At 37.9% G+C, this 25,394-nt stretch overlaps 1 protein-coding gene across 1 annotated transcript in view; it reads left to right on the top strand.

Annotated features, from left to right (window-relative positions):
* Positions 1 to 24,901, top strand: part of cygb2 (cytoglobin 2) — a 31,076-nt gene extending 6,175 nt beyond the window's left edge. The window contains exons 2-3 of the mRNA XM_051895876.1: positions 22,373 to 22,604; positions 23,238 to 24,901. Coding sequence (XP_051751836.1) covers positions 22,373 to 22,604; positions 23,238 to 23,402 — 397 coding nt within the window. The 3' untranslated portion in view covers positions 23,403 to 24,901. The remainder of the gene's footprint in view (positions 1 to 22,372; positions 22,605 to 23,237) is intronic.
* Positions 24,902 to 25,394: the final 493 nt, after the last annotated feature.

Raw genomic sequence — 25,394 nt, 5'->3', positions numbered from 1 at the left:
CACAGCTACCCAGATATACATGTATAAATAGGACCGGCATACTCACTTCATTCATGTCTTGCTGAGGAGCTTGTGGTAGGGGGACGTAATGTCTCCCTTCTCTCATCCAGGGAACAGGGGTTACATTAGTAACCTAGACGTTCCCATTCATTCAGACATGTTCAAAGTTACATTATGCCACAGCCACGGAACCATGTTATGAATAATGGAGACACAGATGCTGGAAAGCCATCGCATTCCCTCAACTGCCGTCACACTGTCATTACCTTCCCAGAGCCCCATGTAAGCCCAAAAGACAGTCCTCCATACTGAGAGGGTGGTAATGGTAATGTGTAACGTGGTAACCAGTTACACATATAGACTGACCCAGGGGGCAGTGCTACATATGGAAATTCTATGCGGTAGGTCCTACCTAGCCAGGGAGGAGCTACTACCGGTGCAGAGACAGGGCAGAGCAGAGCCGCCCAGGGAAAGACATTAGTTTACCATCAGGGAAACCGTGTCATGGACAATACACATATGGGATTACCAAGTAGGGAATCACATCGTATGGACATCTAGCCCAGTACAAGGGCTGACCTGCCTGGCATGCACACAAGTACTGGGCCTGGCGTCAGATGCCTCCACCACCTCTGACTGGCGAAAGATACCGGAGGAACTCGATCCAGGGTTTGCTGAGTGGGGAACTCATCTGAAGAGCAAGTAGGCACTTGTATCCCCCTGTTAGAAGGGAATGGCGCTTCATGTGAGACACAGAGCCAGCCCTCCCGCACATTACCTGTTTGTGCCCAACACATGGGAAGAAACCGGCTCCACTCGGAGATTGTAGAATCATACGAATGTGTTAGGTGTCGCCCAGCCCGCAGCTCTACATGTGTCTGCCAGAGAGGCACCATGTGCCAATACCCCAGAGGAGGCAACACCCCGAGTTGAGTAGGCCCTCACTCCGAAGGGACATGGCTCGCCTTGGGTCTGGTACACCAAGGCGATGGCATCCACTATTCAGTGGGCCAACCACTGTTTGGCGACAGCCTTTCTCTTCTGCTGGCCTCCAAAGCAGACAAAGAGCTGATCTGAGCTTCTAAAGCTCTGCATGTGGTCCACGTAAACATGCAGTGCACGAATGGGACACAGCAATGTGAGGCTGGGTTTGCCTCCTCCAGGGAGAAAATGAACTTTAACTTAATAAATACTTATCACACATGAGACATATGCCTAAAGACATGTTGAAATGGCAGGTTTTAAATAATGTAAGTCAAATGGAAAACAAATATTCTCTGTTTATGTAATCTGTTTAAAAAGAGAGAGACGTCAGTCGTTCACAAGTAACCTCATTATCCGCTAATGCGGCCACGCCTATGGAGAGCATGCACTTTTTAAAGGCAAATTCTGAGGCAATCCATTCAACAGAGTCAACGACCGCATCAACTCAAATAAACGCATCAAGCTTAGTCAGATTCACGTACATCATTTTGAGACGAGGTGAGGAATAATTCTGTAAGAATTTACCTCAGAGGAAGAGCGTGACTTTCAATTTCATTTCAAGGATCAACTTGATCAAGCCGATGATTGTGAATGGTAAGTGTTTTTTATTCTTAATTCTAATCACAATATAGGGTCTGTGAATATTAAACTGCAAAAAGACTTTTTAAATATAAATGTTTACATACATGTTCTGTGTGTCTCTTTGTGAATGAATGGGGCAGATGCATCGTTTCGTTTAGGCTACTACACATAACTTACATTAAAATGTCATAGAGGTAATATGAATGTTTAGACAAGATTTCTTTGGCCTGTTTTGGACAGATTATGAAGTGTTTACTGTGAAATAGCCTAGTGCCACCTCAGTGAAGCTTTTGTTCGCAATGAATGATGAAAATTCAGCTTTGCATCACAGAAATAAATTATATTTTAAAGTGTATTCAAATAGAAAACAGAAAAATTTTAAATTGTAATAATATTTCACAATATTGCTGTTTTTTCTGTATTTTTGATCAAATAAATGCAGGCTTGATGAGCATGAGACTTTTTTCAAAAATCATGTTTTCTGTTAAGAGTGGACATTATATTAATGTTAATACAATAGTTGATATGATCCTGTTATCAGCATGCTCACAGAGGGTTTTTTCTTTTATCTCACAGATTTGAGGATCATAGTGACCAGATATTGGCCCACATTGAACATTCTGCATGAATATGATGGTGAGATCACTGACTGGAAGCAGAAAAGTTTTTTTTTTTTTTTTTTTTTTTCTCCAGTGCATAGAAACACCAAACACCTTGGAATGTCAGTTAAGTGATGCTCACTTATATCTTTGAATAGGATTTATATCCAGGTGTAACTGTCTACTCAAAATGTGTCTTTGGCTCTCATTTATATTGTTAACAGAGCTGGGTAGATTACTTATGTAATTTGTAATCATTAACTGATTACAATTCATAACAAAAATTGTAATCAGTAATATAATCTCTTAGATTACACATTTTTGGTAATGTAATCTGACTACTTTTGGATTACATTTAGATTACTTTTGTGCTAACCCTTATTTGATGTCACATATATTGTAGGATAATCTTGTACTATTTTGAAAGATACAAAGAAAAAATATATCCCAAAAAATATATTCTATTCACCAACAAAAGCCTCAACAGATTATTTTTAAAGTGCAATGTATGGATAGTTAATACTTACCAAAATACGAACACTAATGTACCTGTTAGTGTTTGCTGATAGTAACACTGAATAAAACAAAATCACATCTTATGATTTTAAAACATATTTACTTAAAATTAAGTAAATTTAGAAAACAGCAACATTACAAAAAAAATATTGAAAAACATGAAATTCACAGCAATATCACTGCTACACCAAATATTTCATCTGTATTTCATATATTATTATTATTATATTATTTCATATATATATATATATATATATATATTTCATTTCCCCCTTACTGCCAGAAAAACTCGAAGAATCATGAACGTACTGTATATAAGCAGCAGGTTTATTATAAAAAAAATATAAACGTTAAAAAAATTAAAAATTAGGAGAATCAATGAAATCAACTAAACTTACCGCCATTGTGTAAATAATATGTAATCATGTAATCCATAAAAAAGTAGCTGTAGTCTGATTACAAATATTTTAAAAAGTAGTTCACACTAATTACAAGTACTTGATTTTTGGAATCTGATTACGTAATCCAGATTACATGTGATCCGTTACTACCCAGCTCTGATTGTTAACTATGTTCTAAACAAACTACAAAATAAACTTTGTCCTCATGTTCCTTTTTATAGTTCCCTCTCACAGACCTGACTGTAAGTCTCATTAAGTGGCTCATTATGCGGGTCATTGTCTCCTTTGTAAGCAAATTAGCTCAAAAGAAATTATTAATTAATTTATAGGGAACTTTAAAAGAGTCACTTATTTCACGACTAAGCAACTAAATCATTCAAGCGTTAATTTGCATGGGCCGTAACTATAAGCTCTGTAGCGGATATGAATATACAACTATCATGAAAACACTATTTATTAGCAAGGCAACATAGATCGGCAGTTTAAAATATTAAATTCGTAAACACATAACACAAGACACTGCTCTTTAAAAATATAAATGAGACTTGAATTGAGAATTGATTATTCTAACACAAACTAATATCTAACACAAACACATGCACACACACACTCACACAAGTTGCAGAAAGGAAGTAGAGGTGTACCGATACTAAATTTCTCTGCCGATACCGATAGCCGATTATTCAGAATAATATCGGCCGATGCCGATGCTGATACCGATAGTTTGGTTTTTCTTAAGGAAAAAAAATCTCTCCCAAATAATGTTGCAAACTATACAGGGAACCCTCTCATTTGGTACACTACAATATGGTAACACTTTAGAATAACTCACGCTATGAAGCATTAGTTAAGCATTAGTAAATAGTTAGTTCATCATTTATAAAGCATTAATAGACATTAGTAAGCAGTTTATAAATACACTTATAAATGCTTTGTTCTTGATTTATAAGCATATCTATAATGTGTTTAATAAATGTATTTTCATACTTTATTAATGATCAATTTATTATTTCTAAATTAAGTATTACATTATTTACAAACCAGTTATTTAGGAGTTGTCAGTGGTTCATAAGATCATTTATAAAGTGTAAGTAAATGATTAATAAACAATTTAAATGTACATTTATGCATCTTATCATTTAGACATATAGTAATAGTTACTCAGTGTGTTAATAAATGCTTTATTAATACATATTCCTACTGTAATTCATGATTAATTCAGGTAGTTATAAAACATTTAGTAGTTGTCAGTTAACTATTTTTGTGAGCTCATCTAAAGTGAGGACTATTCATGCGAATATGTATTAATAAAGCATTTATTAACACACTGAGTAACTATTACTATATGTCTAAATGATAAGATGCATAAATGTACGTTTAAATAGTTTATTAATAATTTACTTACACTTTATAAATGATCTTATGAACCACTGACAACTCCTAAATAACTGGTTTGTAAATAATGTAATACTTTATTTAGAAATGATAAATTGATCATTAATAAAGTATGAAAATACAATTATTAGACACATTATAGATATGCTTATAAATCAAGAACAAAGCATTTATAGGTGTATTTATAAACTGCTTATTAATGTCTATTAATGATTTATAAATGATGAATTGACTGTTTACTAATGCTTAACTAATGCTTCATAGTGTGCAGTTATTATAAAGTGTTACCCAATATTAGAGCTTACAATTAACAACAGAAGTTTTATATTCAGCTGTTGTTTATTTTCAGTTGTATATACATTCTGGTAAGTTGTACTAGGCTATATCTTTCAACATACCTTTGATATTCATGCATGTTTTTCGAGATATAACTTGTATTGAAGAGGAAGAAAAGACTCGCGCTCCGCGCTCCGCGCTGCCGCCTGAACTGAGGCATTACAGCGATCTGACACGTCACATTTAAGAGTGTCAAAACGCCATTTATTGTTTGAATTGTATGATAAAATGGACAGAATTTGAAAACTGAAACTTTAATACTTATCAGAAGTAACAAAGCACAAAGCCTTTTGTGATTATTGGACGGGAGGTGCTACAAATAATATTTGATGTAGCAAAAATAAAAACGCAGACCTGGCAACCCTGGCTTGAAATATGGGTGATTCATAGGGTCAAAAAGAGCCTGCTTTAACGTCACTATTTTTAAACTGTTAATGCGTTAAAATTCAACACAAAAGCTGGTTTGCCAACCACCAAGAAGAAGAGGAAGAAATTCAACACAAGAGCAATTTTCTTTACACACAGTATGTATGAGTTGCAGTCTGAACACGTTTTTCCGCACCCTTTTGATTGACAGGATATAACTGATAACCCTGATCATCGGCTGTTAGTGATAATAATAGCTTTTATTGGCCGATACCGATTGTTGGCCGATACATCGGTGCATCTCTAAAAGGAAGTGATGAAGAAATGAGTTTTAAGAGAGTGAAATGATGAAATCAAGTTCCTAGCAATACATGCACTTCATAAGACCTGATCTGAACGAACCATCAATCATTAATTTAACCCTTCTATCGCTTCTCAGGCGGGGTTATTAGACTTTATATCAATGCACCAGTTCAGCTAGAATCTGGAGGTACTTGCATTTGTGCCTTTAAGTGGTCATTCCTTGTAACCGTAATTGGCTTGGAGAAAGGTGTTTCCCAGGTTCCTTGGTTTGCTGGAGGTCTTTTCGGGTCCGGATTGATGTCATGGGAAGCCAATCACGTTCTGGTGTGCTGGCGGAAGAATGGAGTCTCCCTTGTGGCTGAAGTTTGAAGTTTTGAGGCGGGCAAAGACTGTAGAGTAATTGATTAATCTTTGCAGCAAAACTTGACTTAGAAACACGAGACTCTCAATTGAAAAGAAAGTAAACTAAGTAAAAGAAAGGAAAGTAAGTTAGTGAAACGAGAGTAGTTGGATGGCTTGAATGAAGCAGTTTGTTTCATCTGATCTTGATCTGCCTTGTCTTGTCTTCATCGCCTGCTCTACTCGTCTTTTTTTTCTTTTGTCTGTCTCATCTAAATTGTCTTCATGTACTGAATTTTTAAACTGAGGTGTTTGTCCAACCTCTTTGAGGAGTTCTGCCCAATTAGGTATCGTCTTTGTTTCAAAGGTGGCTTTTCTTCTCCCTCATAAATTACATGTTATCACCTGGTCTCTTATCTTTCCTGCTATAAGCAGTACACAGAGTATAGTTTAGACATGATATCTATAAAAAGAATAAGATACATTTTACAAACCCGATTCCAAAAAAGTACGAACACTGTACAAATTGTGAATAAAAAAGGAATGCAATAATTTACAAATCTCATAAACTTATATTTTATTCAAATAGAATATAGATAACATATCAAATGTTGAAAGTGAGCCATTTTGAAATGACATGCCAAATATTGGCTCATTTTGGATTTCATGAGAGCTACACATTCCAAAAAAGTTGGGACAGGTAGCAATAAGAGGCTGGAAAAGTTAAATGTACATATAAGGAACAGCTGGAGGACCAATTTGCAACTTATTAGGTCAATTGGCAACATGATTGGGTATAAAAAAAGAGCCTCTCAGAGTGGCAGTGTCTCTCAGAAGTCAAGATGGGCAGAGGATCACCAATTCCCCCAATGCTGCGGCAAAAAATAGTGGAGCAATATCAGAAAGGAGTTTCTCAGAGAAAAATTGCAAAGAGTTTGAAGTTATCATCATCTACAGTGCATAATATCATCCAAAGATTCAGAGAATCTGGAACAATCTCTTTGCATAAGGGTCAAGGCAGGAAAACCATACTGGATGCCCGTGATCTTCAGGCCCTTAGACGACACTGCATCACATACAGGAATGCTACTGTAATGGAAATCACAACATGGGCTCAGGAATACTTCCAGAAAACATTATCGGTGAACACAATCCACCGTGCCATTCGCCGTTGCCGGCTAAAACTCTATAGGTCAAAAAAGAAGCCATATCTAAACATGATCCAGAAGCGCAGGCGTTTTCTCTGGGCCAAGGCTCATTTAAAAAGGACTGCGGCAAAGTGGAAAACTGTTCTGTGGTCAGACGAATCAAAATTTGAAGTTCTTTTTGGAAAACTGGGACGCCATGTCATCCGGACTAAAGAGGACAAGGACAACCCAAGTTGTTATCAGCGCTCAGTTCAGAAGCCTGCATCTCTGATGATATGGGGTTGCATGAGTGCGTGTGGCATGGGCAGCTTACACATCTGGAAAGGCACCATCAATGCTGAAAGGTATATCCAAGTTCTAGAATAACATATGCTCCCATCCAGACGTCGTCTCTTTCAGGGAAGACCTTGCATTTTCCAACATGACAATGCCAGACCACATATTGCATCAATTACAACATCATGGCTGCGTAGAAGAAGGATCCGGGTACTGAAATGGCCAGCCTGCAGTCCAGATCTTTCACCCATAGAAAACATTTGGCGCATCATAAAGAGGAAGATGCGACAAAGATGACCTAAGACAGTTGAGCAACTAGAAGCCTGTATTAGACAAGAATGGGACAACATTCCTATTCCTAAACTTGAGCAACTTGTCTCCTCAGTCCCCAGACGTTTGCAGACTGTTATAAAAAGAAGAGGGGATGCCACACAGTGGTAAACATGGCCTTGTCCCAACTTTTTTGAGATGTGTTGATGCCATGAAATTTAAAATCAACTTATTTTTCCCTTAAAATGATACATTTTCTCAGTTTAAACATTTGATATGTCATCTATGTTGTATTCTGAATAAAATATTGAAATTTGAAACTTCCACATCATTGCATTCCTTTTTTATTCACAATTTGTAGTGTCCCAACTTTTTTGGAATCAGGTTTGTACACAGATTTCATTCAAGCCAACATTTAAGTTATGAACAGAGATTTACAGTCATACCAAACAAGGCACACTTTCAATCAACCATTCAAAAGTTATAAATTACATGAATTGTTGGTGATCTGAGCATAACAGTCACAAGTATAGGTTTTAGACATAATATAGAATTACGCAGTTGAACGATGTTTGATTACAAGTACGTTTAGAATTGTTTTTGGAACAATTTGATGCAGTTTATATATAAAAGAGACTTTGTGGGATTTTCTGTGGATTTCAACTCTGTGTCACTCAGAGGTCAGAAGAAGAAGGCCTGGTTTATCTCTCTGTCTTGGGGATCAAACATACTCTGGTGTTATCTTCTTGCGGCTCAAGTTATGTTATCTTTTCGACCATTAGTCTTTTTATAACGTTCTTCTTTAGCTAAGCTCTTTCTTTGAAGCTTGCAAGGCAATAAAGCACTTAGATGGGGGTTTTGTAGACTGAATGGAGCCGCAAATGACAGATTCTCTGATTTGGGTCCTGCATGTTGATTTGGGATCTGGAGTGTTAAGATGAGTTGTGTATGGAATTATGTTTAAAGACAACACCACCATGATTGGCCACTGTTCTGGTGCAGGGCATTAAATAATCTGAGTACTAAGAGTTTAAGTTCATTTTCTCAATATAGTTTGTCACATTGAATATAATTTAGTTCAATTTTTGGGACTGTTATTTTAATTTGTTTTCGGTATGTTGATGCTTTGATCAAATTATGTGATTAAATTTAGTTTAGTTTGTTTTCTTCTCTTTTAAATTGTTTTAAGTTGAGACTGGTTTACCCTTCATTTTCTGGTGACATCATTTGTGGTAAAAATGATGTGACCCTTCATGCATGGATCTCTCTGGCTCACATTCAATTTTAAGGTGGCTTTCGGACATTAGACATGGTGCATCAATCCTAATATCATGACCTTGACCCCTATGGGGTAGACAGGCATTCTACCTTATAAAAAGAAGAAGGAAAGGAGGAGGTAAAACAAAACAAAGCAGTTGAGTGTCTACTAGAATGGCTTAAAACTACTGTTGTGCAGCTAAGGTGTCATGTACCATAACTTAATGAGAGGTGTTCTACCTGTTAGATGGATAGTTACATGTTTCTTATGGTGAATGTAGCTAAGTCAATGTTAAGCTTGTTCCTGAAGCTAGTTTCTACCTGTGGGAAGAACATGTTTGTTGAATGTTTTCCATGGTAGATTAATGTAATGGTTTTGATGGGCTTAGATGAAGATTGGCTCTTTGCATCTTTGACTTGGGACAAGGGATAATCTGATGGGAGTCAGTCCAGTAAGGCAGGAAGTTCTTTCGCAGAAAGTGGGAGGTAGTTTGACATGGCTGCGTGGAGCTGTGGTGCAAAACTTTGTCTCCTACGTTGTATTCCTCTTGTAATGCCTTCTGGTTGTGACAGACTTCTGTGCTTGCTGTGGTTACTGTTGCACAAGCATGGTTCTTGAGTTTGGAGCTCACTTGGTGGTTTCTTGGTGAGTAATGGGTAACCAGGATGGTGTTATCTGGTACTTCTGGGTTTTCATCGGGGGTTGGTTGTGAGAGACCCCTTTGTTCTGTTGTAGAACAGGTGATCGTCGTCTCTATTAGGAAGGTGTGTCAGATGATCACTGACCTTCCGTTCCATCTCTAGTCATAACGAGGATGACTCATCGTTGTGTTCATCCATGTTTACCTTGTTTTCGATGAACACTTTTAGTTGCCTCATCAGTTGTTCCATGTCTTCTGAGGTAAAACTGTCTTGTTCTTGGGCATAATCAGTGCTGTGCTTAACTGAGTAGTGCCGAGGTGGGTTTCGTCGTCGATTACCCACATTGGATACTTCCATAGAGATCCAACGCAACTACCACTTTCAAGGTCCAAAAAGGTAGGAAAGTCATCATTAAAGTACTTCACGTGACTCCAGTGGTTTAACCTCAATTTTATGAAGCAACGTGAGTGCTTTGTTTGCACCAAAAAAAACAAAAAACAAAACACAATTTACCAATTTATTTACAACATAAAATTAACCAAAGCATGTTCACGCAACAGTGTCAGCTCTTGCATAAACACACAACACATGCTTCGTGGTGCTCTCGTGAATGCATGTTGCAGATCAGTATTTTCGTAAATAAAGTGGTAAATTATGTTCTCTTTTTTTGTGCAAAATACATTCTTTTACATTAAAACTAGCACTTTGAACTAAAGTAAACAAACAGATTCAGTGCGCATCCTGCGGGTTAACAGGTTTTAAGCAAACGCTGTTAATACACATTTATTTAACAAAACAAAACCATAAACATTTTAATGCTATAAAAATGTGCAAACAGAGAAATAGACAGCATATGCTGGCTATTTTAGACAGTTCACATTAGAAAGTAGTCTAAGGCTAATAATAAACAGCACTTTAACATGATCTCTAACTTAAAGGCAAGGTAGGTGATTTGCTTCAAAAACATTTTTTATTATGCTGGTTGAAAGTCTTGAAAGAATCCCGATAGCAATCCCTAAGTTAAGTGGTCTAAATGTATTTATATGTGTTTATATTGTCTGTGAAAGGACCATAAAATGTTCATCCAATCATATCCTTTGGTCCAAGGGATACGATACAATGTCCTACCTGCCTGTGAATGTATGTTTTTACATACTCTTGCACACCCTGTTCACGCAGACATCTTACGTCATCATTTATGTGTTTCAATGGCAACGCTATTAAATGAATCTGCAGTCAGGTGGTACAGATCAGTGCTCTTTAAGTTGTTTGCATTCATTATTATTGTAGAGTTATGTGCTTTGAGACATGAGGTAGTTTAACGCCATCTCTCGTGACGCTTTTGTTTGCTCCCTGCTGTTAGCATTCCCTTATGCTTTGACCTTATGCTTTCAAAGCTAGCTCGCCATTGCTAGCCTCTCCAAAAATTACAGACCCTACGTTTAAGCAAATGCTTTTAATACAGATGTAAGAGAGATTAGTATTATCTGGGGATCTCTAGTCATTTGTAATAATTGCGGAGGTTGTCTGTGATCTTAATCCCGTGCAAATCAGCCATGTCTGTAATTTGTAAAGTAAAAATTCTCCCGCAAATGACCTACCCTATTCCGCTGAACACCGAGGTCCCGTGATAATATTAGTCTTGTGCGAATTGGCATATCTGTAATTTGGCTGATTTTTTTTCAAGATTTTTGTTTCCTGTGCACCTTTTTATCCATCTTTCACAAAGAATGGAGGCAGCATGGAGTGTTTTGATAGTATTTTGGGTGCTGGGTCATATCGCTATACCAGAGATGTTCATGAATCTTTCATCTGGAGTCCGAGTCAAGTCTGATGTCTTTAAGCTGGAGTCCGAGTCAAGTCTGAAGTCTTTATCACTGGAGTCTGAGTCAAGTCTGGAGTCTTTTGTCACGAGTCCGAGTCGAGTCTTGAGTCATTAAAAAAAAAAAAAAAATTCTCATATTCAAATCCTATTTTTTTTTTTTTTATCCTAGTTGTGTTGTATACCTGGACAAAACAATATGATTTTTTTCTATCATCTGTTTTGTTTGAAATTAAGGTCCTACAGTTTAAGGGATAATGTACATCCAGCTTGTTACTTGATAATCCATTACAAAGTACAAAACAATCGTCCTGGCAACACGAGTATTTTCAATACAGTCATTTTCAATACAGTTGCTAAGTGGACACAATATGGCACCAGTGAGTCACGGTTTATTATACAGCTTCGTTGTTATTGACGACAGTCATTATCGGAAAATATCAAACCTCAGAATGTTTAAGTCAATAGAAAACTGTACGCATGCTGATTGCGATACGTTAAAATATGAGCTTTAAGTAATAAATGGATTAACATCTCTTTCTATCTCTCTTATGGACACTCTTAAGAAAGAGAAAAGCTGCATATACTACGAAAAGATTGATAAAACGCAGTGCTAGGTTTAAAGGCTAGAATTTTGTTCATATTTTAACAGGCTGGCAATTCAAAGGAGCCATGCAGCTACACTACAGTATAATAGCTAGCTGTGTGAGTTAATGTGACTAACCTTTGTGGGTGCGATGTCTCATAAAATTTGATGTTGTCGTTCCGATGTCTTTAATTGTTTTCCTGCATTCTGTGCATCTATCCGATCTGACCCAAATGAAAGAACATAAGGGGCGGTGGCTCCCGTCATGTTTCATATGAGACTCTTATGACATTTTGGAGTTTACGCACAATACATGGACATACGTAATAAAATTCTGTGACAAAGGTCCGATCTACCACGACACATAATATGTGACGCAGACATTATAAAATCATTCAAACACAACACAAATTCTTTATTTATTATATCAGTAGTTAAGGGTAAGACTTGAGTTGATTTTTAAAATATTCACGAGTCTTTTGTGTCGAGTCGAGTCAAGTCGAAAGTCATTTCAGGTCGAGTCCGTGTCAAGTCTGAAGTCTATTAAAATGTGACTCGAGTGCGACTCGAGTCCGAGTCACTAACTCGAGTGCCCATCTCTGCGCTATACACCATACAACTATACAATTTGCAGAAAGAGAAAGCCATCAGAGCAAAAACAAAAAGAAAGATTAGATGGATGACATGTAGCTATAGCAGCATGCAGTAAGGAACATTCTTCTGTTTATGTTATATCATGCATGCACCTATAACGACAAGGCATTTCCAAGCAATAGCCTATCCAAAATAGTGCACAATCAAGCAAGGGGGTTCACATCATAATTCGAGGTTACAGTGTTACAAATAAATCAAGCGTAAAGCTTGAACTATTAGATTGTAACCTGGTGAAATGTAAATGACATAAAATCACAAGTAAAATCAGAGGCTTATCGCTTATCCCATGAGAATGCTCCACACGAAATTCAGATGGGGGGGGGGTAATTTCTAAATCACACGAGTTCCCCAGCTAATACTAATCCCATGTGAATAGGTCTTTAGTTAACAAAACAAAATCATGCACATTCTAATGTGAGTAAAAGGAAATGATCCAACCGCATGCCTCTGCTCAGCCATGGGCTGCGTCCGAAATCGCCTACTCTCTACTTATTTTGAATAAGTAATTACTTCACAACTGCTAAAAAGTATTTTCTATATACTATGAATGTGTGTAGTATAATTGTAATTCAGATGTATTAAATCCGCCATGCTGTCATTATCACGTACCAGCGTCAGTTACGTTGCTTCACTTCCATTCACAAATCCTCTCCTGTGGCCTCATGAAATAAAAAAGTGTCCATCGTATGCACTCTTCAGAATCTTGCCTGAAGTAGTAGGTCATCCGGGTACTTTTTGCCTACTTTTTTATAAGTACTGTGAATACAGACATACAGTACTTCTTTTGTACTGTTTTTCGTCTACTACATAGTAGGGAAGTATGCGATTTCAGATGCAGCAATGGTGCCTTGATCTGTTGTGATCTGTCTCTCAAGCTGATGATGTCACTTGGAGGGAGGCATGGCCAGGCCAACTGAACACGCCCCAGTTTCTTGACCCCACCCCCATGTCAAAACAATGCCATGAAGTGAAACGCACAGAAAAGTGAAACGCAAAGTGAAAACGGTATAGCAAACTCACATTTGACTGAAACGCAGAATAAAAGGAGCATTGTAAATTAATTAGTAGGTGTGCCCATGGAAAATATATGTTGCAAAATCATACAATGTGATGCAGGCCAAAGTAACAAAATGCATTTTTTAGCTAAATATACCAGGACAACAAATAATTGTTTTGCATCTTTTTTAAACAGACTGTTCACATTAAGATTCAACAAACAAAAAGCTGGGGTCATATTGAAATGTAGTCCAAGAAGGTCTTCCATTACACTACGTATTTTCTTCCAGTATGGCAAAATTTTGTCAAAATTCCCAAAACAATGAATGAATATACCTTTATCGGTAACACTTTAGTATAGGGAACACATATTCACTATTAACTACAACTTTTCCCTCAATAAACTCCTAATTTACTGCTTATTAATAGTTAGTAAGGTAGCTGTTAAGTTTAGGTATTGGGTAGGATTAAGAACGTAGAATAAGGTCATGCAGAATAAGGCATTAATATGTGCTTAATAATTACTAATAAACAGCTCATATTCTAGTAATATGCATGTCAATAAGCAACTAGTTAAAAGACCCTAAAATAAAGTGTTACCCCTTTATCTATTTTACGATTGAAGCACAGGCCTGTTGCATTGATAAACATCTTCTAAATACACATCAGTGTAAAATATAACCTATTAAAGAATCTGAAACTGAGCTCATGGATCCCAAGGGAGATACATTTAGGGTACACATTATCACATACAACAGCTCAGTCATTCACTTCAATGGTTTGATCAGTGTCCTTCTTCCAGACAGCCTTCAGTCCTGGCAAGGCAAAGGTGAATTTGCTAGACAAGATGTCATATGTCCTTGATATTGATCCCTTTAAGCAGATTGGATTCAGTAAAAGGTCTTCAGTCTCTATTATATCCATTCTTAACTCTCCGTTGTCTATCTTTAGCTTTAAAAAGTGTCGCAAATTAAGGTATTTGTAAAAATTTGACTTTGGAACTTTATATTGCTCCACAATCTGTTGTAAAGACTTTAGAGTGCCCTCTGAATATAGACAAGATATTTGAGAGATTCCCAGTTTCAGCCATGCCAAAAGCCCAATATTTTGGAACTCTTTGCAAATATTAACATTCTGTACATTTTTGTATGTTACTGCTAAATATCTAATGTTTATGTAGCTAAAAGCAAGTTGGATTTTCAGTCATGGTTTAACAGGATACTGCCAGGCACAAAGCTGACAATTTCAACGCCTACTGTATAACTGAAAACAGACCAGCAATTTGTCATTTATGTCAGATTTTTACTCTTGAATATTATATTACAGTATGTTCATCATCAATGCTGAGGCCCTTAAACCAACAGAGCTAAAGCACTATACTGACTGGTTGTGTTTGAACACTCTTTCTCTCTCTCTCTCTCTCTCTCTCTCTCTCTCTCTTTCTCTCTCTCTCTCTCTCTCTCTCTTCCTGTCTGTCTGTGCACCTGCCTCTCATTTTCCCTGCTGTGACTTAATGACATCCTTCTCATCACAGCCACTTCAGCTCTGCACTGCAGTCTTACACCATGCTGCCATTCATTGCCCAAAATCTCTCTATCCTTTTAGCTATCTTCATTGCTCCTTCCTAGTCTTCCCGTCTATCATTTTTCATAATTTGCATTTATTGGCTTGTGTCTATCTAATTTATGCAGCTTGTGCTCTCTGGAATCCAAAGGCATAAATACTCTATTTTTTTCTCAGCTGCAAAGTGTACCCATGGGCAAAATGTTAATGAAGAGTGATGGCTCTGGTTAACATGGGCCTTAGAACATTTCTAGTGTCTTGTAATAAACTGATGATAAAAATGATAAAAAAACATGTCTTAGCTTCTGAGGCCAGTATGAATTTAAAAATGTTATCACTACTACAAATACTAATAAATAATATTTGTTATATTCTACATATAATTAAAACACAAAACATACAGCGTAATATGTAAAGAAACTGGGTCATTCCGTGTCAACTCAACCAAAGGTCCCCGGCTGAAATTTTTGATTTTGTTAATATTTTTTTCTGTACAAAGACAAACATAAATAGTAATGAAAGCAAAAATATTAAATGTAACAGATGTATATTTACTGAATAATTCACTATTTTGTAGAAGGGGGTCAAAATGTCCATTTTCACCTGAGATGAAGCCAATTTACAGGGTTTAAAAAATGTCTTTACAAAGCTGGCAGCATCATTATTTTATTTTTACACAGAGATCGGTAGGTCTATTAGTAAAATCCATAAAATTAGTAAATAAAAAAAGTACCTTTTTTTTTGCCTCAAGTTTGCATGCCTGTGTCACAGATTCAGTCACCACACCAGTCCTGCCATCTACACCAGATCCGCCCACTCGTTCACAATCACCAGAATACTGATCACCTGCACCTGCACACCATCATCAAGTCACCCTACTTAAGCTCACATCGTCTGGTCTCGTCTATATCAAGACTACACAGACTCACCTTGTATCCTTACCTGCTACTTACCTGCCATCCTGTTCCCGATCCTGTCTTCGTCTTCTGCCTGTCATCCTGTTCGTTGTTTGTCGGATCCTCCAGTCACCTTCAACACCAGCTTTCTTCCTGCAACATACAAAGACCTCAGTATCTTCAGTTAAGTTCACCAGTAATTTCCAGTGACCTGCATTGCACTGTCAATTCTGCTGTACCTGCAAATCTGCAAATAAACTTAAGTTGTTACTTATTTCATCTGGCTTCATCTGTGTCTGACAGAAGACCAGACTGATACAACGATGCAGGCTGCTGCAGGCACTAGTGGAGATCGCCAGCTAATTTCTTTGCCGATCTCGTCACTGCAATCCGTCAGTCACTTCCCTCAACACGTCTCCTTCACCAGCTGCCTCTGCATGTCCCACAGCCCGACCAGAGACCTTCACCGGCGAGGCGGAGGATTGCAACGGGTTTCTACTGCAGTGTTCCTTGTATTATAACATGCAGCCTTACCTCTTCTCCTCTGAGAGAGCGCATGTGGCGTTTATGATCAGCCTCCTCTCCAGTCGAGCTTTACAATGGGCTCAATCTCTCTGGCAATCAAACGCTCTGGTTACCAACTCATCTGCCTTCACTGCTCATTTCAAGGAGGTTTCCAACAGACAGACAGTTTCAACGCTATCCATTCACGATCAGCTGTACAACATTTGTCAAGTCTGCTTATGCCTTATATTTCCGCACCCTGGCTACCTCCAGCGGATGAAATGAAACTGCTCTTCTCACCGCTTTTCATCAAGGGCTGAATTCTGAAATCTGACATTTAATGGTGATTTGATAATGTCATTGAACTTGAAACCATCCATAAAACGATCAGAGTGTCACAACGTCTCTCCGCCTGTGCTGCTTCACAACTCGCTCTGCATCCTCCACCTGCCGTAACACCTGTCGCTATTCCAGCACCTGAAGCACCTTGACCTGCTATCTGGGGCTACTCTGCCAAAAGGTAGAGTTTATCCATTGTCCATCCTGGAACAGAAGGCCATGGAGGCATTCCAACAGGAATTTAATCAATTTAATCAACGTCCCCTGCTGCTTCGAGCTTCTTTTTTTGTGGCCAAAAAGGATGGAGACTTGCGCCAACTTTTACCGGCGCTTTATCAAGAACTACAGTCTACTCAGTTCTCCACTTACATCCCTCCTGAGAAACCAGCCCAAGTCTCTGTCCTGGACACCATCTGCCACCAATGCATTTGAAAGCATCTAGAAAGCCTTTATCTTTGCTCCAGTCCTTCACCATCCTGATCATGAGTTACCTTTCGTCATAGAGGTGGATGACCTCTACAACTGAAGTCGGAGCAGTATTGCCTCAGCTGCAGGATGACTCCCAATGCCTCCATCCATGTGCCTTCTACTCCAAGAAGCTGTCTCCGGTGGAGCAGAATTATGATATCGGCAATCATGAGCTGCTGGCCATAAAGCTTACCTTGGAAGAATGAAGACACTGGCTGGAGGGAGCCACCCATCAGTTCGAGGTCATTACAGATCATAGAAACCTGGAATACTTACGTGAAGCCAAACATCTTAACCCCCGCCACGCTCAATGGGCTCTGTTCTTCAGAAGGTTTGACTTCATTGTTACGCACCGACCTGGTCACAAGAATGTTAAAGCTGATGCACTTTCATGATTGTATCATCCCGATCCTGTACCTCAGTCTCCTGAGACCATCCTCCCTTCAGCCATGGTAGTCAGTCCCATACAATGTCCAAGACAATGGTCTATCGACGATCAAATCCGAGAAGCCACCATCACTGAACCTGCTCTGCCAGGAGGTCCTGAGGGGCGAACCTACATTCCTACCATCTGTCGCCTGTCCCTCATGGACTCACACGTCTCTGGGCTCTGGACACCCAGGTAGTCAGCGACCCCTCTCACTCCTTTACCAACGCTGCTGGTGGCCAATGCTAATGTCTCCTGATTCGTCAAGGGTTGCTCAGTCTGTGCCATCACCAACACCCCCCCATCAACTACCTGCTGGAAAACTGGTCCCACAACCAATACCACAACGTCCCTGGTCTCACCTCGGTATAGATTTCATGACTGACCTACCTCCATCAGATTCTCACACCTGTGTCTTAGTCGTGGTGGATAGATTCTCAAAATCCTGCAAACTCATCCCCATGAAAGGTCTGCCTACAGCCTTCAAAGCAGCAGAAGCTTTATTCCAACACGTCTTCCGCCACTTCGGTCTGCAAGAGGACATAGTCTCTGACCAAGGACCACAATTCATCTCCCGAGTCTGGCAAGCCTTCTTCAAGCCTTTTTCAATCTCCTTGGCATCTCCATCAATTTATCCTCTGGTTACCATCCTCAGACCAACGGCCAGACTGAGCGCAAGATCCAAGAGATCGGGAGGTACCTGAGGTCATACTGGGTGGAGTACGCCCAGAATTCCCTCTGACAGTCCACCACTGGGCTTACTCCGTTCTAGTGTGTGCTGGGATTCCAACCACCATTGCTCCTATGGTCCAGCGAGCCATCTGAGGTTCCAGCTGTTAACCACTGGTTCCAGCAGAGCGAGAGGGTATGGGACTCAGCTCATGTACATTTTCAGAGGGCAGTGCGAAGACATAAGAATCAAGCTGATGCCCACAGATCCGACACTCCCTGTTATCTACTTGGACAAAACGTGTAATAATAATAATTTGTTACATTTATATAGCGCTTTTCTGGGTACTCAAAGCGCTTTCACCACCAATGTGCAGCATCCAACTGGATGATGTGACAGTAGCCACATTGCACCAGAACGCCCACCACACACCAGCTTATTGGTGGAGAGGAGACAGAATGATGAAGCCAATCAGTATATGGGGATGATTAGGAGTCCATGATGGACAGAGGCCAATGGGCAAATTTGGCCAGGATGTCAGGGTTACACCCCTACACTTTTCGAAGGACATCCTGGGATTTTTAACGACCACAGAAAGTCAGGACCTCAGTTTAACATCTCATCTGAAGGACAGTGCTTTTTGACAGTATAGTGTCCTAATCACTATACTGGGGCCTTAGGACCTACACAGACCACAGGGTGAGCACCCCCTGCTGGCCTCAATAACACCTCTTCCAGCAGCAACCTAGTTTTTCCCAGGAGGTCTCCCATCCAGGTACTAACCAGGCTCAGCCCTGATTAGCTTCAGTGGACAACCAGTCTTTAGCTACAGGGTGATATGGCTGCTGGTTGGTATGGTTGTCCACCCGGGACATTCGCCTTTGCCTGCCCTGCCACAAGCTGAGTCCCCTCTACATGGGTCCCTTCACTTTGCAGAGGCAGCTCAACAAGGTCACCTATCGACTCAACCTTCCCTCACAGTATCGTATCTCACATTCATTCCATGTATCCCTACTGAAACCTTTCACTGAACCTTTGTCTCCCCTCACAGGATCTGGTGGCAATGGTGTACCTCCTCCTCCTGACATCGATGGTAGATGGAATCTTCATCAGGTCCAGGCAATCCTCAACTCGTGACAACGGGGAAACATCCTGGAGTACTTGGTCAACTGGGAGGGATACAGCCCTGAAGAACACTCTTGGGTAAGTCAAAACGACATCCTCAACCCATTGCTCCTTACCCAATTCCACCGAGACCACTCGGACTATCCTGCTCCCAGAGGCCGTGGTCGTCCCCGTCATCACTAATTCCGGTCGTCAGGAGCCGCCCGTGGAGTAGGGGGTACTGTCACGGTTTCAGTCACCACACCTGTCCTGCCATCTACACCAGATCTGCCCACTCGTTCACAAACACCAGAATACTGATCACCTGCACCTGCACGCCATCATCAAGTCACCCTACTTAAGCTCACTGTTCACTCCACCACATCGTCTGGTATCGTCTATGTCAAGACTACACAGACTCCCCTTGTATCCTTAACTGCTATTTACCTGCCATCCTGTTCCCGATCCTGTCTTCATCTTCTGCCTGTCATCCTGTTCGTTGTTCATCGGATCCTCCAGTCACCTTCACCGCCAGCTTCCTTCCTGCAACATACAAAGACCTCAGTACCTTCAGTTAAATCTGCAAATAAACTTAAGTTGTTACTTACCTCATCTGCCTTCATCTGTGTCTGACAGCCTGTAACTCAAGAAGTATTAAAGATATCTTAATATCCTTTCGGATTCTGGTTCCTAAACTTTCCTTTTGGCAACTTCATTTTAAAGACCCTCAATGGTTCCCAGAGATATGGAGATCTTAATGCGGCTACATGAGTAAATCAGTAAATTGTACACATTTTAGTGGTCAAAAACAAAAATGTGGATCACTTTGCATACAGCTGATACTTTTTTTTTTTTTCTTCTTCTTCTTTTTTTTTTTTCCTTTTAAAGAAGAATATCTAAAGAACAAATAATGTTAAAACTAGAAATGCATCTCTTTTTTTTTTTTTTTTCTATCAGCTCAATTGCATAGAACATACCTGTCTGAGTGCAATAAATATTCCTTTTCCAAAGTCTGCATGCATGTAACTCTGAAAGTATTCAAGATATCTTAATATGGTAACACTTTATTTTAGGGTCTTTTAACTAGTTGCTTATTAGCATGCATATTACTAGAATATTGGCTGTTTATTAATAATTATTAAGCACATATTAATGCCTTATTCTGCATGACCTTATTCTACATTCATAATCCTACCCAATACCTAAACTTAACAACTACCTTACTAACTATTAATAAGCAGTAAATTAGGGGCTTATTGAGGAAAAAGTCATGTTCCCTATACTAAAGTGTTACCCTTAATGTCCTTCTAGATTCTCATTCTTAATAAACTTTAAGGCCCTATATAGTTAAGTTGAATATAGTTAAACTGTTAAATTTTACCCTTTTTCAATTGTCAATAGCCAAATGTAGGTAAGTTTTTAAACAGCTGATCGTCATTGTGTTTAAAGAAGTTTAAAGAGGTTTACACGTTTTTAATTCAAGAAGCGTTAAACATATCTTAATGTCATTTTTGATTCTTGTTCTTATGAAAATTTTCTTTTGGAATCTTCATTTTTAAGGCTCTATATGGTTCAATCTCATAGATATAGGGATGTCAGTTTAGTAACATGTAGTTATGATACTGCGTATTTTAACTCTTGGTAGCTTTATAAGCTGTTAAAATGAGCAAAATCCCTTTATAATAACTCACACTATGAATCATTAGTTAAGCATTAGTAAATAGTTAATTCATCATTTATAAAGCATTATCCCTACATTAATAGACATTAGTAAGCAGTTTATAAATACAGCTATAAATTCTTGTTCTTGATTTATAAGCATATCTATAATGTGTTTAATATTTGTATTTAATTTAGAAATGATAAATTGATCATTAATAAAGTACTACATTATTTACAAACCAGTTATTTAGGTGTAAGTAAATTATTAATAAACTATTTAAATGTACATTTATACATATTATTTAGGCATAAAGAAATAATTACCCAGTGTTAATAAATGCTTTATTAACACGTATTCCTACTTTAATTCATGATTAATTCAGGTAGTAATTAAACATTTAGTAATGGTAAACATTTAGTGTTACCGATACATTTCTAGTTTCAACATTATTGTTCTTCAGATATTCTCCTTTAAAAGAAAAAAGTATCAGCTGTATGCAAAGTGAAATTTTTGACATTTGGTTTTTGACCACTGAAAATGTGTACAATTTACCAATTTACTCATGGAGCCGCATTAAGATCTCCATATCTCTGGGATTGAACCACTGAGGGCCTTCAAAATGAAGATACCAAAAGAAAAGTTTGTTAAGAACCAGAATCTAAAAAGATATTAAGATATCTTTAATACTTCTTGAGTTACAGGCATGTAAACTTGAGGTAAAAAAAACACAAGAAGTGCTTTTTGCCATTTTTGTACTGTCACTGTTGGCATATAATGAAACAAAGATTGCTAAAGTCAACAGATTTTACTAATAGACCTACCAATCTCTGTGTAAAAATAAAATAATGATGCTGCCATCTTTCTAAAGTTATTTTTACACCCCTGTAAATTGGCTCCAAATCTCAGGTGAAAATTGTCATTTTGACACCCCTCTACAAAATAGTGGATTACTCAGTAAATATACATCTGTGACACTTAATATTTTGGCTTTCGTCACTATTTATGTTTGTCTTTGTACAGAAAAATATTCACAAAATTAAAAATTTCAGCCGGGGAAATTTCCGAAATTTGGTTGATTTGACATGGAATGACCCAACTGTAATAGACACAATATTAAAGCAATTACAGTGCTTTTTTCTTTTATGAAAAAGCCACAGTTTGTGTAACTGGATAAGAGAAATCATACCTTATCATTTGAAATGTTCACTTGGAAGTCTTCTAAACTCTGGCTACAATATTAGATGGTCTTGTTTCTCTGTTTCTCAGATTCTTTGTAAACTTCCCCTCAGCAAAGCAGTACTTCAGTCAGTTCCAGGACATGGAAGATCCAGAAGAGATGGAGAAAAACTCTCAGCTGAGGAAACATGCCCGTCGTGTCATGAATGCCATCAACACAGTTGTGGAGAACCTTCATGACCCAGAGAAGGTTTCGTCTGTGCTGGGACTAGTGGGAAAAGCACATGCCCTCAAATACAAAGTGGAGCCAATGTACTTCAAAGTAAGAAATATAAGATTTAAGATAATGATTTTGCCCACTCACACAAAGTGTTAGGATTGCAGTAGCCAAATGATTAAATATCTAGGATGCTAAAACCACGTTGAGAATTTTATTTTAATAAGGGATGACTCATGAATTAGAGGAGTCATGTTTTATGTTTTATCTCTAGCTGTTACAAACCTTAAGGTTTCAGTAATTGTTCTTTTCATGGCACTTTTTTTTATTGCTGTGAAAACATGCATTTTCTTTTTTAATGTGCAATAAATTGACTACGTTTTGGATACAAACTTCTTCTCTGGATACAAACTTACTTTTCTGGATACAATTACATTTTGCACCTGAGTTTAGATCTTGACAAAGCATTTTATTCACATGTATTTTCAATGGATTAGGGTGTTGAAGTGGCAAAGTTTCATCTGACATGCATTAGTATATGGAATTGTTTCTAAAGATAAATCACTTCCTCCAAGGTCATGAATAAAAATGAAGACACTTTTGCTAATTAATAGACACCTTTACCTATACCAATATGCACTGTAAGCCTGGGGAAAGCTAGATCCCTTACTAAACCAACCTCTTTGTGCTCTCTTTCAATCCCCTTTCAACATTTTACTTTATTTCTTTTTACAACAGATCTTAAGCGGGGTTATTCTGGAAATACTTGCAGAGGATTTTGGAGAGTGCTTTACCCCGGAGGTGCAGAAATCCTGGACCAAACTGATGGCAGCATTATACTGGCATATCACGGGGGCCTATACTGAGGTGGGGTGGGTCAAACTCTCTAGCTCAGCGGTCTGAGCAGGTCTGGAGCATTTGTCCCCACGGCACATGAACATTAGTTGTGAACCATCAGTTTGGCTAGCCAAAGGACTGAATTATGAAGAAAAAATAAATAAATGAAATATAATCGGAAAGAAGTGAGGCTAAATGTTTATCATCATAGGTGTCATTCTCTTTCACCTTATTTTATGCATATTATTTTTAGTATATATAATTCCGACCTTTAAGATGTTGTCTGTGATGTGAGGTGTAATGTTCTTGTGTCTTTTAGGGCTAGTATCTTGTGTTTCAATGTATATCAAAAAACAAATCACAATTGAACACAACACAATTCATTATAATATTGCACCTGAATCACATTACCTACTAAAGCCCAATTATAATGAATAGCATAAACCTGTTGTTCATTTTTCAACTTTATTAAGAGTTCTTGACTCTTTCTCCAAACTGTAACACAAGTCTTGATTTTTTAGTACTTTTCTAATTTTTATTTAACTTAATCTTATTGTTTCTCACATATTAGAGGTATAAATTAATGAAAAAACAGTACAAGAAGTGACCCAGTATTCTTAGATCTGCACTCTAATGCTGTATCAGACCCCAGAAATCATAACTACTAAATTAACTCTATCTTCTCAACACAAAACACAAATTTCATTATTATTATTATTTATTGCTGATCAAAGAAATAGAATAGATAAAAAATGCATATGCATTCAAATGAACTCTCAGTCATACTCACAAATGCACATTCGCACATTTCAAATAGTGGTGCAATAATACACGAATATCTATACCTGACTTCATCTCCAGCAAAACAATCGTCTCTTCCTTCTTCTCTTTACCAGCTTTTCCATCACCTTTCTCCTCCTCCTCTTCCTCCTCTTTGTCTTCACTCTTACAGTTTCTCTCTTTTTCTCTCTTTCTGTATTACCATGACATATTTTTCCATTATCTAGCTAATTCCACCTGCTGGCAGTGAGCCTGTCTCTGCTTGATGGGCTGTGCCAGGTTTCCCTGGATCACACACATTCACAAATGCACACAAACAATGGTCCAGCTGTATAATATTGAAAAATTCACTACAATATATACTAAAACTGACTGCTTTTTCAAAACCTGTTTTTCTGGGCTTGTGCTCAGCATAGTATTTATATATTTCCCAAATTCACACACACACACACACACACACGCACACACACACACACACACACACACACACACACACAAACTAAAATATAAGCTACAGGACCTAAGCATAGGGATCACATATTTAAATTTTAGCCACCTAACATGGATGTTCTGTGGTAAACTTTATATTTTTCTAAGTGTTATAGTTTCTGTATCTAAATTAGTAAGGTGTATTGAGTATCACAATTTTTTTTCTCTCTCTCTCTCTCTCTCTCCTTGTTTTTCTTTTGGTACAATATAATAATCTTGGAGGAGTCATACTACTTCATAAATACAAAATAAATTTAAGATATGAGTATGAATATAATAAATACTATCTACAAGCATGTGATGTGTCATCTATTATTACAAATTATACAGCCTTTGAATTCTGACATTAAGAAGTCTCTCTTTTCTTTGACTTCTGCCACGTGATGAGCTACCTGTCAAGTGATCTTCACTCTTATCTTAGTCTCACTCTGACCAACAAAACACTTCATACATGTCTCAAAATAATCTCGTTACACCATAACACTGCCAATATTTCTCATTCAGAAAACATACATGTCATTCATAACACACTGACCTATAAAACACTAACACAACAAGCAGCATGACATAAATTATCAACTTTGATCTTTAAAGTTTGAATGATTTTTCACATAAATCAGTATTTCATTACAGGATAAGAATAAGATCTTTTCATTTTACTGACTGTATTACTGCACAAAGAATGAATGGATGAGAAATGCAGCGATTTGTTTTATACAGTTTTTTTTTTTTTTTTTTTTTTTTTCAATTGCTAAGAAGCATTGATCAATACTGAAGCCTCATTTTCAA

Source organism: Ctenopharyngodon idella, chromosome 6 (genome assembly GCF_019924925.1).
Source record: "Ctenopharyngodon idella isolate HZGC_01 chromosome 6, HZGC01, whole genome shotgun sequence".
NCBI lineage: Eukaryota > Metazoa > Chordata > Actinopteri > Cypriniformes > Xenocyprididae > Ctenopharyngodon > Ctenopharyngodon idella.
The sequence above is the reverse complement of the archived record's forward strand: the minus strand, read 5'-3'. Positions and strand labels throughout refer to the sequence as shown.